General features: G+C 41.1%; 1 protein-coding gene across 1 annotated transcript; it reads right to left on the reverse strand.

The window, feature by feature from the left end:
- Window positions 1–7,996: 7,996 nt before the first annotated feature.
- On the reverse strand, window positions 7,997–13,635 carry LOC126927524 (uncharacterized). Its single transcript, XM_050743609.1, has 3 exons — window positions 13,054–13,635; window positions 8,818–10,322; window positions 7,997–8,082 (listed from the first exon to the last, which is right to left on the reverse strand). The coding sequence occupies exons 1-3, from the start codon at window positions 13,068–13,070 to the stop codon at window positions 7,997–7,999; spliced, it is 1,608 nt and encodes a 535-aa protein (XP_050599566.1). The 5' UTR covers window positions 13,071–13,635.
- Window positions 13,636–13,956: the final 321 nt, after the last annotated feature.

The raw sequence follows: 13,956 nt of genomic DNA on the forward strand, positions 1-13,956 counted from the left end.
TGTTTCCTTAGTTATCCTCGGATAGTCGAAATCAAGTCCCAGTGACGCATACAGATTTGACGGTGGCAGTCGAATTTTTCTTTAAGAACGTCAATGGCGATTGCGTAATTTGCCTCGGTGATGGCTAATGATTGTATGCTTCGCGCGGCCCATCCAGTCAGGGCTGATCGGAGATGATAAAATTTCTGAACCGGTGTTAAATGTTCATTTTGATCTATCGTTGACGAGAAGGAATCGTAAAATGACTGCCAATCCTCGAGGGCGCCGTCAAATGTAGGTATCCGAACCTCCGGTAGTTTAAGCGAAGCAGACTCGCGACCGGCGGCTGATTCACCGCTTGTCGATTGTGACGGCGTACTTCGTCGTATATTGATCGATTGTTTAGTTATTCGGCGTTGTAGTTTTTCGTATTCTTCCGCTAGTTCAATGCCGCGCGCGATCTCTCCCTTGTCTATAGCTACGATCTGGTTTTGTAAGCCACGGAGTTCCGTCTCGTAGGTTTCTAGACGATCTTTAATTTGTATCAAGTCGATCTCTTCCGGACAGCCTGATTGTTCGATGTCGTCCAGTTTTTTTGCGAAGCGTGTAAACTGGGCGATATAGTAGCCCCGGCGTCGACGCAAGGTGGCGAGTTCGTTTCCGGTTGCCATTATTTGTTATGTAATTGAGAGTGAACTCGTTTGAACTTACTTCTGTTGGCGATTGTCCACTTTGCGGCAGGAGGCTGTGTGGTTGCGTTTCAACCACCGAATTATACCTCTTCAAAGGTGACGACCCTTTACGTTACTGACCTCGCTGGGGTAGTAACGCTTCCGCTGCTAGTTGTGTTGGGTTCACGTGACACTGTATGGTAGTGGGTGTCACTGGCGTGCACTTTTCACTTGACACTGAATCCGGCTCGAAGGACCAAATGTTTCAACCGTTCGCGGAGAGACGCGATCGCTAGATAACGCGTCAACGAGAGTCGTAAATTCTCGTTACGATTAAACAATCGACGCCATGAACTGATTGATCCCCTATTTCTATTACGAGAATAGAGGTGGTTAGGTTTGAGTGTATATGAACAACTATACTGGGTTGGTTGATAAAAGTTTAATAAAAATAACGAAACAACAAGTTCAGTCAAAGATCAACAATTAAAAACGAAAAAGATAACAGTCAAGGTTTGTTTAGCGGTTTGCTTATAACGAGACCTATCGCACTTCGCAGCTTGAGACAGACGTTATGTGTTAGATTCGATTCAATGTGTAACGTTCGACGTGTCACAAGGAACTAACCGACTTTAGATGATTTCTTTGTCTCATTTTTAAGACGACCCCCACTCTACTTAGGTCACGCCACCGTTCGCGCCTATGATCACGTATGTCTAATCTTGTGTCATGTAAAATAAAAAGCAGGGGGGCTCGAACGAAAAGAAAAAAATTAAGGTAACAAAAAAAACAAGAGAATTTATTTCTTGTATTCTGAATTTACACTGACTGCGATTTTGTTCTGAGCTCCAGCCGTGACTTGCCAAGACTGAAGCTCTTACAATTTTGACTTTCGGTAACATCTGTTTCTTCTTTGTTTGTCATCCCTCAATATCCCCACTACCCTGTAGGCGTACGTGACCGTTGTCACACTTCTAGGACATTCGGTGGAAGGACCGTTAGGATACAGATGACTCATTAGGCACTTCGGCGATATACATTGCCGCCAAGGCCGCCACATCTCTATCTCCATCATCGGTCCATCGGATTTGAAGTATGCCGGTCGTGACACTTGCGTGGAAAACGTAACGGACAAAATTCGACGTTTCGAGAACTCGCTGCTTGGCGACAGCTGTGCGCTCGTCGATACATTGTATATGATCCGGCGGTCAGATAAAACGATCTGACTGCGACATTGTAAGGCCGCGAGCGATGGTTAGAAAATATAGCCTGTGGTAAGCCTCGTGGCGTAACATAAATGTTGCACGCAATATAATGCTCGCGTATATCTTTTATTTTCACTTTTACGTTCATTGTTTCCTAGAAACCTAAATATTTCATTCGACGAAAACAAAATAAAAATTTAAAACATCTTGTCCATAGCGCGCGAGAAAGAGTTCTTTTGTGAATCGAAGATGCGTCGGAGGGAAACGATAATTTTCTCACTAATTTCATTCTTACTGTTATACGATCACATTGTTCGATTTTCTATCGAATTATGTCACATACGTTCACATTGTTAACGATCATTCGACTGTTGGCTGGCTTAACAAACTAACTTGGCACCGGGTCAGATCTATCATAGCCGTTTGGGTGCATCTTCTAAAATTGGTCGTTATTATTATATTATTATTGTTATATTATATAGGTTGGGGTTGATAATCAAGCTGATCCACTCGGATTGGTTATCACACCTTTTATTTTCTCTCTTGTACAAAACACCAAATCACACAGCTAACGTCTAAACTCTCCCAATGCGTCTTAGCAATTAACACGTGGTCGACTCCTAAGACAAAAGAGCGTCGTGAGGAGTCGTACCAACATAACCCTAGTAACCTTTTGGCAACTAGCGGTCATACCAACTGAGCATCTCTCAACACTCCCCTTTGATCGCTAGTTTCCAAAAGCCCCATAGCTTTGGTAAAATACTGGGTCTTAACTCTATTTAACCCTTTGGTAAGAATGTCGGCAACGTTCTCAGAACTAGATATGTAGATATAATCCAGTATCCCTTTCGACACACAGTTCTTAACATAAAAGTAACGCACTTGAACATGTTTAGAACTCTCGGCCACTACTTCATCCTTGGACCATGAGATCGCTCCAATGTTGTCACAAAAAATTTTGCATGGACGCGGACAATATGACGATTGACCTAACTCCCTTAGTAATAAGGACATCCACACAGTCTCTCTAGCTGCCTCTTGCATCGCTACAAACTCTGCCTCGCATGTCGATTGAGATATGATTGGTTGTTTCTTCGACAACCAAGACACCGCCCCACCAGCAAGTATAAAAACATAACCGCTTCTAGACTTCCTATCTATTGCACAGCCTGCAAAGTCTGAATCACAAAACACCTTTAAAGGTTGCCCTGTCCTTTGGTATACTAACTTTAAGTCTTTAGTTTTCAACAGGTACCTAAAAACACGTTTCACTGCCTTCCAGTCAGACACCGTCGGATTCGCACATCTTTGGCTTAATTTTCCTATTACGCACGCGACATCAGGACGGCTTACTGTGGCGATGTACATTATATGCCCCACAGCCTGTTCGTACAACTTATTGTCTACTGGTTCACTATTTACAATGTCTAGACCAGCCTCGCACTCCTTGGCTAGTGGTGTAGACACTCCAACCTCCTGAGTAATGTCAAACAGCTCCAACATTTGACTTATCTGCCTGGATTGGTCGAACACCACGGTAGTGCTGTTTGGCTTACTCAAGTGGATGGATAGGAATTGAGTATCGCTTCCTAGCATCCTCACATCTAGTTTCTCCTTAATCCTAGTTTTAAACGTGTGAATCATAGCCTCCGTACCGAATACAAGGATATCATCCACATACACAGCCACAATGAGATCCTTGGATTTATTCACATACATGCATGGATCACTCACACATGGGTTCAGATTCATATCTCTCAAGATACAACTTATATACTTAAACCACACTCTCCCCGCTTGCTTCAAACCATATAAACTCTTTTTAAGTTTACACACATACTGAGTTCTATCCTTCCCCGGAACCTTGTAGAAATCAGGTTGCTCCATATATATGTCCTCATCCAAAGGACTGTTTAGATACGCACACTCCACATCAATATGTTCGTAACACCACTCATTTTCCGCACACAGAGCAAGCAATATCCTTAGTGTCCTACGCTTTACCATTGGGCTAAAGGTTTCGGAATAGTCTACTCCAGGCCTTTGCCAGAATCCTCGGGCTACAAGTCTAGCTTTATGCCTATCTGGGTCTCTTTTCATGACTAGCACCCACCTACAATCTATCACATTTCTATCTAAAGGTCTCTCCACTATATCCCACACATCTTTGTTCGCTAGATTTTCTAACTCCTTCGCAATTGCATCTATCCACTTTTGAGCATCTGGCCCTTTCAGAGCATCGTGCACATTCACTGACTCACATGAACCTTGCTTTCTACAAGCTGTCGCAACACAGGCACACCTATTGCACGTCTTTGGTTTGTGCAATCTCGCTGATCTTCTAGGTACGATTGGTGCACTCACAACTTCTTGCTGACTATTTTCATTTGTTAGGCTATCCAGGAAGTAGTCACTGTGTCCCTCATCGTTTTCACCGTCGCTTTGAGTCTCTATATCGGTTGTATTACCTCCTCCTTGGAGTTCGAAGTTTTCAACATCCCATATCCATTCGGTGAATCTCCTTTTGATATTCTTTGCATCCACTTTCATACGCTTATAGGGGAATACGTTTTCCTCGAACCTGACATGACAAGAAATTATTACCCTTTTGGTCTTCGGTAGGTAGATTCTATATCCCTTGACCTGTCTGTCATAACCTACAAATATCCCTTCATCTGCCCTGCTGTCGAATTTACCTTCACCTGGGCTTTTTAGGTACCAGACCCTGCATCCGAATACCCTTAGCCTATTGATCTCCCCTTGGATGTCGCATCCCTTACCTTTCCACAGTTCTAGTGGGATCTTATCTCCGATAGCAGTGGATGGGCATAGGTTCCTGATATGGCATGCAGTGTTCACCGCCTCTCCCCACAGATAGTCAGGGAGCCCTGATTGGATTAATAGGCATCTAGACATCTCGACCAGTGTCCTGTTCGCCCGTTCTGAAACTCCATTTTGCTCAGGGTTCCTCGGAACAGTCTTTCTGTGCAAGATACCTCTCTCCTTTAAATAGTTCTCAAAGTCAACCCCTGTATACTCTCCTCCGTTATCTGTCTGAAGGGCACAGATTCTCGATTGATGTAGGGCTTCTACTTCCATCTGGTATTCCTTGAAGCACCTGAATACCTCGCTCTTCCTACTGATGATCCTAACGTACATGTACCTGGAGAAATCATCTATGAACGTTACAAAATAATTACCTCCACCTAACGATCTGCACTGGGCTCTGCCACTGACATCGCTGTGTACGATTTCTAGAGGACGTTGGCACATGTGGTGGGCTGTCTTCGGGAATGGCACCCTTGTCATCTTTCCTTTTACGCAGACTCCACATAGCTCGTCTTGTCTCTTGGACTCCTCCTTCACACTTTCTATAGGAATCTTTCTCATTGCATTTCCATGCAAGTGACCCAATCTCTCGTGCCACGATGTGGTACCCTTGTATGCCCTTGCCTCAACTACCTCAATGTCTCCTTCATCCTGGCTAGCTTTCTCCTGATCATGCTCCACGGAGAGGCCTGCCATGTGCTCCTCCGCAGGTATTGTCTCCAGATAGTATACGTCGTCTCCAACCTTTGAGTTGAATACGACATCTCCGTCATCGTGTGTTCCAATGGCTTCATCCCTAGTGCACACCATGGTGACGCCCTTTTTTGCTAGTTGTCTAACCGAAATTAGATTTACGTCTAGCTCGGGCACCCATAGAGCGTTGGATAGGGATAGCGTCCAGCCACCACAGGACTCCGCCATCTTTACGATGATTGTTCCCCTTCCCTTGACTTCCAGGTACCCCTTGCCGATTCTGATCTGTCCCGTCGCGGGCGTGAATTCTACGAATCGGTGTCTGTCCGGTGTCATGTGGTTTGAGGCGCCTGAGTCCAGGTAACTTATCATCCCCCTACTCATATGGCTGATCGAAGACAAAGCCAGAGTCGATATAAGTCCCTTAGACTTTGGCCTTTCTTCCGATCCTCTATCCCTCCTTTTCTCCTTCTGGTTCCTTTCCTCCTTGTCTCCCTTTTGGTCTCGGCATTGATACGATATGTGACCCATTTTGCCACATATGTAGCACTTCTGATCATGTGCGTCCTTTGTCTTCGGCCTGGCGCCATCTTTGTGCTGCTTGGACTTCCCTTGTTTCCGGGTCGCCATTGCGCTGCCCCTTTCGGATGATCCTTTCGCCGCATCGAGTCTCCTCTCCTCGAGTAATAAATCAGATTTTACAACACTCGCGCTCAGATCTTTATCGATTCTCGTTGTTCTGAGATAGGTTGAGTAATCTGGGTCCGCCACGAGGCCGGCTAAGAGAAAACACGCCCTAACGTGGTCTTCGATTTTTATACCTACGCTGGATAATTTGTCGCATAGATCTTGTATCCTCCCGCAATACTCGGACACGTCCATGCTAGGGGTCTTCTCCATTGTTCCTAGTTCTCGCATGCATAATACAATGTCCATTGCCGTGGATCTCCCGTGGATATTTTCTAATGCTTTCCAGCACTCCCTTGCTGTTTTCAGGGTTCTGATATCTCCAAGGTATTGGCGGCGTACATGCCGGAAAATATACGCACGTGCTTTGTTGTCCATCTTTATACATTCTGGCTTCATCATTTCCGCTGGCGTAAATCCTGGCTGTACGGCATCCCAGCAGCCCAGAAAAACCAACGAAGCTTCCGTCATTGTTCTCCAGTATTCGTAATTTCCTTTCCTCAAGATTGGGTTCATCTCCCTGTCCACATCGGCCATGCTTTCTTGGTCGGACATAGTGTGCTTTCTCCTCGGATAATTTCACACAAAAAAAAATTCAAAACTCAAAAATATATATCTCTCCTGCCGCAGTTTACTGCTCTGGGCCCATAACCTGTTATATTATATAGGTTGGGGTTGATAACCAAGCTGATCCACTCGGATTGGTTATCACACCTTTTATTTTCTCTCTTGTACAAAACACCAAATCACACAGCTAACGTCTAAACTCTCCCAATGCGTCTTAGCAATTAACACGTGGTCGACTCCTAAGACAAAAGAGCGTCGTGAGGAGTCGTACCAACATAACCCTAGTAACCTTTTGGCAACTAGCGGTCATACCAACTGAGCATCTCTCAACAATTATACACATAAAAATAACCGGATGCTACAATGAAATGCCTTAGAAAATATCTGACTTCTATCGTAATCGCGTATTGGCGTTGTTAAATTTGTTCACGATCTGTACATTTATACTCGCGTCTTTGTTGCACAATCCTTTGTCTCCTTGATGTTTATCACTGGCCATACGTCTACACATCAAGCATGTGAAAATGCAATTAATTACACGAGTATCATAGATTCTGTTGCTTTCAGAACCCAAGGATAAAATCAAGGATAAAATCAATAAGGACGTCGGGGATAATGAAGTCTCCCCGAAAATTCTCAGGGGTTGTAATCGCGATGTGCGGTTTACCAGGTCGTGGAAAAAGCCAAGTGGCACAATGCTATTCGCGCAGACTCAACTGGAACAGCGATTCCACTAAAGGTTGGGAATTCTGTTTTGTTTACTGCCAATTGCTACACTTAAAAACGAAACCTGTTCATTAAATCATATTAGTCATCTTAAATAAGCGGCTTCGTAGTATTATTTCCATTCGACCAACAATTATCTGTGTTTCTTCTTTTTTTTCTTTTTTTACTCCCTATTTTGTGGTTGTATTATGTGTACAAGTCACGTGTTTGATCATTAATTCGTTAGTTTTTCATTTTTCCCGTTTTTGTTTTCAACATGGTCATTAAGAGGATTTATTACATACGCTAAATAGACTTGTTACGTAAATCAACATTTGCGGCGCTTTGAACAAATTTTAATTTCTATTTTGTAATATAATACATTGTGCTCTTCCTAGTTTTTACATTATTTCATTAACATTATTCATTAACATAAAAAAACATTATTTCATATTGTTCCTTTGTGAAATGCTAAATAATTGTTCTATTTTATTACGTCCCGGGACCTATCTATATTTCATGTATAAATAAAACTATTCTTATATATTTTATACTGCATTAATTTCGTCATGCCATTGTAGTAACGATGGTAATAATAAAAAATTTATAACTATTGATAAATATTTATAATTAATTGCTAATAAAAAATAATTATTCAAATTATGTATTGCTACTAATCTTGGGGCGCCGGTCACCGGTGACCTCGATGATACCACGGTCAAGTTGAGTGCCGGCCACCGGTGACCCTGTCACGTAAAATAAGAAAGAAATTTAAAGGAAAGAAGAAAACTTTATTTTTTCCTCGTTTATACACTTCTGAACTCTAGCCGTGGCCGTTCGAGACTGAGGCTCTTACAATATTTTCTTACTCTCGGTGACATCTGTTTCTTCTTTTGCTTTTCATCCTTCATTATCCCCACTACCCTGTAGGCGTACGTGACTGTTGCTACGCTTCTAGAACATTCGGTGGAAGGACCGTTAGGACATAGATGAACCCTCAGGTACTCCGGCAATATACATTGTCGCCAAGGTCGCCATGTGTAATGTTCAAGTATCGGCTGTCTGGAGAATGTTTAGAAGTGGTCGCCTAAGGTGACGTCAGGGCAAAAGAGTTTGGGGTTACACTCCCCCCTCCTTAGAATGAACTTAGTCCTCGAAGTTCCTTTTCCTCTTTAAGATAGATAGGTGAAATTTTGCCTTGGGTGTTTCCAGGTCGAAGGTTACTTGTGAATCGTTGCTGGTGCTGGGCACAGGTAGAATCGGGGTGAATATGTTGATAGGTGCCGGGTTGATTGGCATCGGAGCGCTGGCTGATGGATTGTTATTTGTCGTGTTTCGCTTGATTTTACAACAGAATAAATGAAAACACAATTTCGGCATTCCTATTTTGTTGAGAAAGTATAAGCATATGAGAGCAATGGATAAATATCCTATAATTTGTAATATAGATATTCCCCGTGATTCAACTTGATCGATTCTACGAGCAAAAGTTAGTTGATTCGCTTGATCTCCGATTCCATTCAGAGTGATTTTGTATCCGTAATTATCGTTAATAAGTTTTGGAGTTTTCTCTAGTTTATTTAGTAAAATACTCCAGTCTGAATCATTAGTTACATTGACTGTTTTGATTTTAATCTCGTAAGAAATTTCCTTGCTACTACCACTGATTCTCATATGGTTATTCTTGTACAATATGTCTACGGTTTTATTAGTTTGTAACAAAGATGGTTTCTCTAGTCTAACAATTCGATGTGTCTTTTCTTCGAAAATGCTCAGATCTATTGGTTTTTCTGGTATAGCTATAAAATGATTCTCAGCGTTTATTGGGATAAAAGTTATATCTTCAATGTTATAAACTACTACCTTACAGAATTTGACAGTGTTTTCTGCGCTTAAGATTTCAGGGTTACAATCGTGCTTCACTCGACGGTCGTGAATCGGCTGAGTTTGTTTGCAAATGTAAAAGTCAGATATAGAACGGCATTGCTTATCCAAGTAGTTTTGATCGACATTGATGTAATTTAGTCCTGACGTTAAAAATATCGGATGAACTACTAAAGGTGCTAAAAACACTTTGTTCGTGAGAGATGGTATGGGATATATTTTCTCTATATCCCATTCCATGTCCATAACTGTTGGTACAGAAATTACGAAGAAAACTTTGTTTTGTCGAGTAAACAATGTGAGTTCTGAGATATCTAAAATATTTTGGAAATTCTCTTCCTTTGGTATAAAAGCGTTTCCTACTGTTTTGCTACCTAGTACTTGGGCGTAATTGTTAATAAAAGTTCCGGGATCAATAATCTGTGGGTTTATTATTCCTTGTTTTCCTAAGATGATTATATTGAATATTTCGTCGATTTGGAAATGTAAGTCAGAGAGTGAGCTTTCTAGAGCTATGACTTTTATTAAGGTGATGTCGTTTTTGTTAAGCGTTTTAAGTTCGTTTGTTACACCTGTGTCTACTTGTTTCAGTCGCTGGATGACGTCGTTATTTAAAATTCGTTTAATCAAAGCTGTCTGGTTGGTTACTATGGTTTTTAGGCTGTTACCTTCTTCAAAGAGTTTGTCTATATTTTTGTTGATTATATCTAGATCGTTCGCGGCTAGGGTTCCAAAAAGAGTTTTACTAATAGATTCGATAGCGTCTACTAGTCCTCGTCTACTTCTGAGAAGAATGTGAGCTAAGGATTGTAATTCGATGCTAAGTGTTCTGACGTTATTTAGTTTTGCTTGTAAAGAGCGTATTTCTGGTAATATGTTACAGTCTTTTCGTGTCTCGCAATGATTCCTAACTTCGGCTACTCCCTTTTCAATATATCTTACTTGTTCCAATACAGCACTAATATCTAGTCCTATAATAACATTTATGTGTTCGCTATAAAGATATGCTTTGGATATTTTCTCATGAAATATTCCATTATTGTCAATAGGGGTTATTTTTAATCCGTTAAGGGTGGTAAAGCCGACGGCAAGGGTGATCGTCCTGAAAAATAAGGTTTTATTTTTATTTTATTTTTTATTTTTATTATTATTTTTTTATTTTTTATTCTAATGATTTTTCTTGTCTGATCTCTCATGTACCTCTTTCTACTTTGTTCAAGAGTGTTCTTCGCTATCATTCTATATTTTTGCAATTGTTTTTGCCATAGTGCAAACATTTCTTCGTAGGTGTAATTGGAAGTTCGGGATACGGAAGACGGGAGGTTGGCTTTTCTTCCAAATGTTAGTTCGAAGGGTGAAAATCCAGTTGCATCGTGTATCGCGGTATTATACCCTAGGCAAATAAAGTCTAATACCTGATCCCATTCTTTATTAGAATCGTGTAGGCTCGTGCGAATCATGTCTTTTACTGTGGCGTGTGTTCGTTCTAAGGATCCGTTAGATTGAGGATGAAAACTAGTGGTCTTTATATGTTTGATTTTAAATGCTTCCTCGAATTTTTCCATTAGTTCGCTAATAAAGTTCTGTCCCTGGTCTGTTAGTATCGTTTTGGGTGCTGAGAAGATGTAAATGTAGTGGTCTAGTAGTGCATCGATAATCGATTCGGTTCGTTGTGTTTTCAGTGGTACTAAAACGAGATATTTCGTTAGGTCATCGTGAATCGAAAGAATGTATCGATTTCCACGTGTGGTTTTAGGCATCGGACCAATTAGATCCATGGCTATCTTTTCGTTTGGCTCTACTGGTGTCTGAGGAATTACGGGTTGTTCCTTGGGTCTGATTCTAACTAGCTTTTGTCGTTGACAAGCTTCGCAATTTTTTATAAAATCTTCTATCCTTTCCATGAGGCGTGGGATTTTGAATTGGTCATTGATTTTACTATATGTCTTTTGAATACCCAAGTGTCCACTAATGTCGTTATGGTTTTCGCGTATAATGTCTAGAGCTTGTTCGTCAATTATGGTTTGTATTGGTTCGTATGCAAAAGTTATTTCTTCAATTTGGTCATTAATAAACATGAGTGTAACTTTGATCCTAGCTTTTTCGACTTCGGTAAAACTATTGTCTCCTATCCCAATTTTCTTGTGTTTCTTCGTTAGTTCAAAAATTTTTCGAATCCAAGTATCTTTGTCGAATGGACCTAATGTTTCTCTATTCAATTGATAGAAGGTGTGATCGTTTGGCGTGATTTTAAGTCGTCTCGGGGGTGTCGCGTCTTCTGACCATGCGTTAAAGTGTTCTACAATATTTTCGGAGTTTGCAGGTGTGTCTGGGACTGATTTGTCGGTAATTTGGTAAATTTTTCTGGAAAGTGCGTCGGCTGCTGTGTTCTCTTTACCTTTGCAATACTGAATATCGTACTCGTATTCTTCGAGTTTAAGTCTCCATCTAATCAAACGCGAGGAAGGGTCTTTGCAATTTTTGAGCCAAGTGAGTGCTTGGTGATCGGTTCGAATAACGAATCGTCTTCCTAACAGGTATTGCCTGAGTCTCTTAACTGCCCATACGATAACTAATAATTCCTTTTCTGTGGTAGAATAATTTTTCTCTGGGGGGTTGAGTGTCCGTGATATGTAACAACAAGGATGTCCGTCTTGTGATAACATTGCGCCTATTCCTTCATTGGAAGCGTCTGTGGTGAGTGTGAATGTTTTCGTGTAGTCTGGGTATGCTAAAACTGAGGCTGAGCATAGCTTTTCTTTTAGTGTGTCAAAGCTTGTCTGTTGCGTTTCTGTCCATCTAAAAGGATTGCCTTTCTTTGTGAGATCTGTTAATGGTTTGGCGAGTTTGGAAAAGTTTTTAATGAATTTTCTGTAGTATCCAGCAAATCCGAGAAATGACTTTTATGTCTGTTGGTGTTTTGGGAATCTTAAAGTCTTTAACTGCGGAGATCTTTTTAGGATTTGACTTTATGCCCTCGTGTGTTATGACATGTCCTAAGTATTCTAATTCAGGTTTTAGAAACTCGCATTTGTCGGGTTGGATTTTTAGTCCTAACTCTTTTAATCTTTGCAATACTATATCAAGGTTTTCATTGTGTTGTTGAATTGTACTACCGAATATTATTATGTCGTCAATGTATACAAAGCAGTATTTGTTCAATAATTCTCGTAACGCGGTATCCATCATGCGTTGGAAGGTGGCTGGGGCGTTTTTTAAACCGAATGGCATGCGATTATAGTGAAAGTTTCCCTGAGGTGTGCTAAAAGCTGTATATTTCTTTGAGTCGGGGTCCATAGGTATTTGATGGAATCCCGAAGATAAATCTAGAGCAGAGAAGAATTTGGCGTTGCCTAATTGTGATAGAATGTCGTCGATTGTCGGTAGTGGGTAGGCGTCTTGATCGGTAAGTTCATTTAATTTTCGAAAGTCGATAACTATACGCCATTTCTGTTTGCCTGATGCGTCTGATTTCTTGGGTACTACCCATACTGGACTGTTGTAAGGAGAATCTGATTCTTCAATGATATTTTTATCTAACGTTTTTTTCATTTGTTTTTCAATTTCTGCTTTATGGGCTTCGGGAGGTCGGTACGATTTGGTATAGACGATTTTGTTTTCGCGTAGGGTAATAGTGTGTTTTGTTAGATTAGTACAAGGTAGGGTATCGGATTCTAGGTCAAACACGTCTATGTAATGTAGGAGGATCTTTTCGATAGGAATACGAAGTTTGTCTTCAATATGGTCTAGTCTAATTATTTGTTTCATTTTAGCAATTTTATCGAGATCGTGTTCATAAGAAAGATCATTAGTGATTATAGTTGGTTGCTCACCAGTATTGCAGAAACATACTCTCGTCGGAACTTTATCCAGATAAATTGTTTCGATTTTGGTTTGCCCTGGGAGAATGGTTTTCGGCGCCTGGAAAAATATTTCGTTCCCGTTTAATTGTATTGATTCGTTGTTAATTCGATATGAGTAGTTAGAGAGCATAGGTAAACCAATTATTCCGTCTTCTATTAAAGGAAAATCGTCTGGCACAACGTGAAATGTGTTCATGATGTTAAAGAATTGAAAGTCTACTGTTTCGTCAGTTTGGTATTTGTCATTGCCCATGTAAAATGTTTTAGCTACTGTCTTTTTAGGTTTAAATATGGCACTTGATCTTTTAACTAAATTTATTCCTGCACCGGTATCGATTAAATATCGTTTGATTTCTGTTCCCGATCGAACTCCAATGGATAGAAGTTTTCCTGTTGTTGCGTGTACTCGTACGACGTCTCTCGAGGTTCTGGTAGCGCTGTTTCCTCTTCTCGTCCCGCATTCTCCATGTTTATATTGTAGCTGCGCGGTGGCGGAAGATTTCGCTGGCTGGCCGGTTGAAAATTTTCGGCAGTAACTTACGGTATGTCCTATTTGGTTGCACTTAAAACACTTCATTCTCCCTCCGTTGTTTATTTGAGTGCTTGTCGGCAGGCGATTTTGCGTAGTCATCGGACCGCTCCTAAGTGGGGGTTTGCGTTCTGACGATACATTCCCTCGGGCGAATGAGTGAGCTCTTATTTGCTGGCTGCACTGATTTCCGCGGTTTCGCTCAATTACTCCGATTAATAGTTCTGCTTCGAACGCGGCATCTTGTGCTTCTTGTAAGGTGCGCGGTTTCATGCTTGATGTTCTGATTTCTATCTCGGGTTTTAAATTTAGTATGAACGTTTTGGTTGCGCGTTCGTTCTCTA

The sequence above is a fragment of the Bombus affinis genome, unplaced genomic scaffold (genome assembly GCF_024516045.1).
Source record: "Bombus affinis isolate iyBomAffi1 unplaced genomic scaffold, iyBomAffi1.2 ctg00000128.1, whole genome shotgun sequence".
NCBI lineage: Eukaryota > Metazoa > Arthropoda > Insecta > Hymenoptera > Apidae > Bombus > Bombus affinis.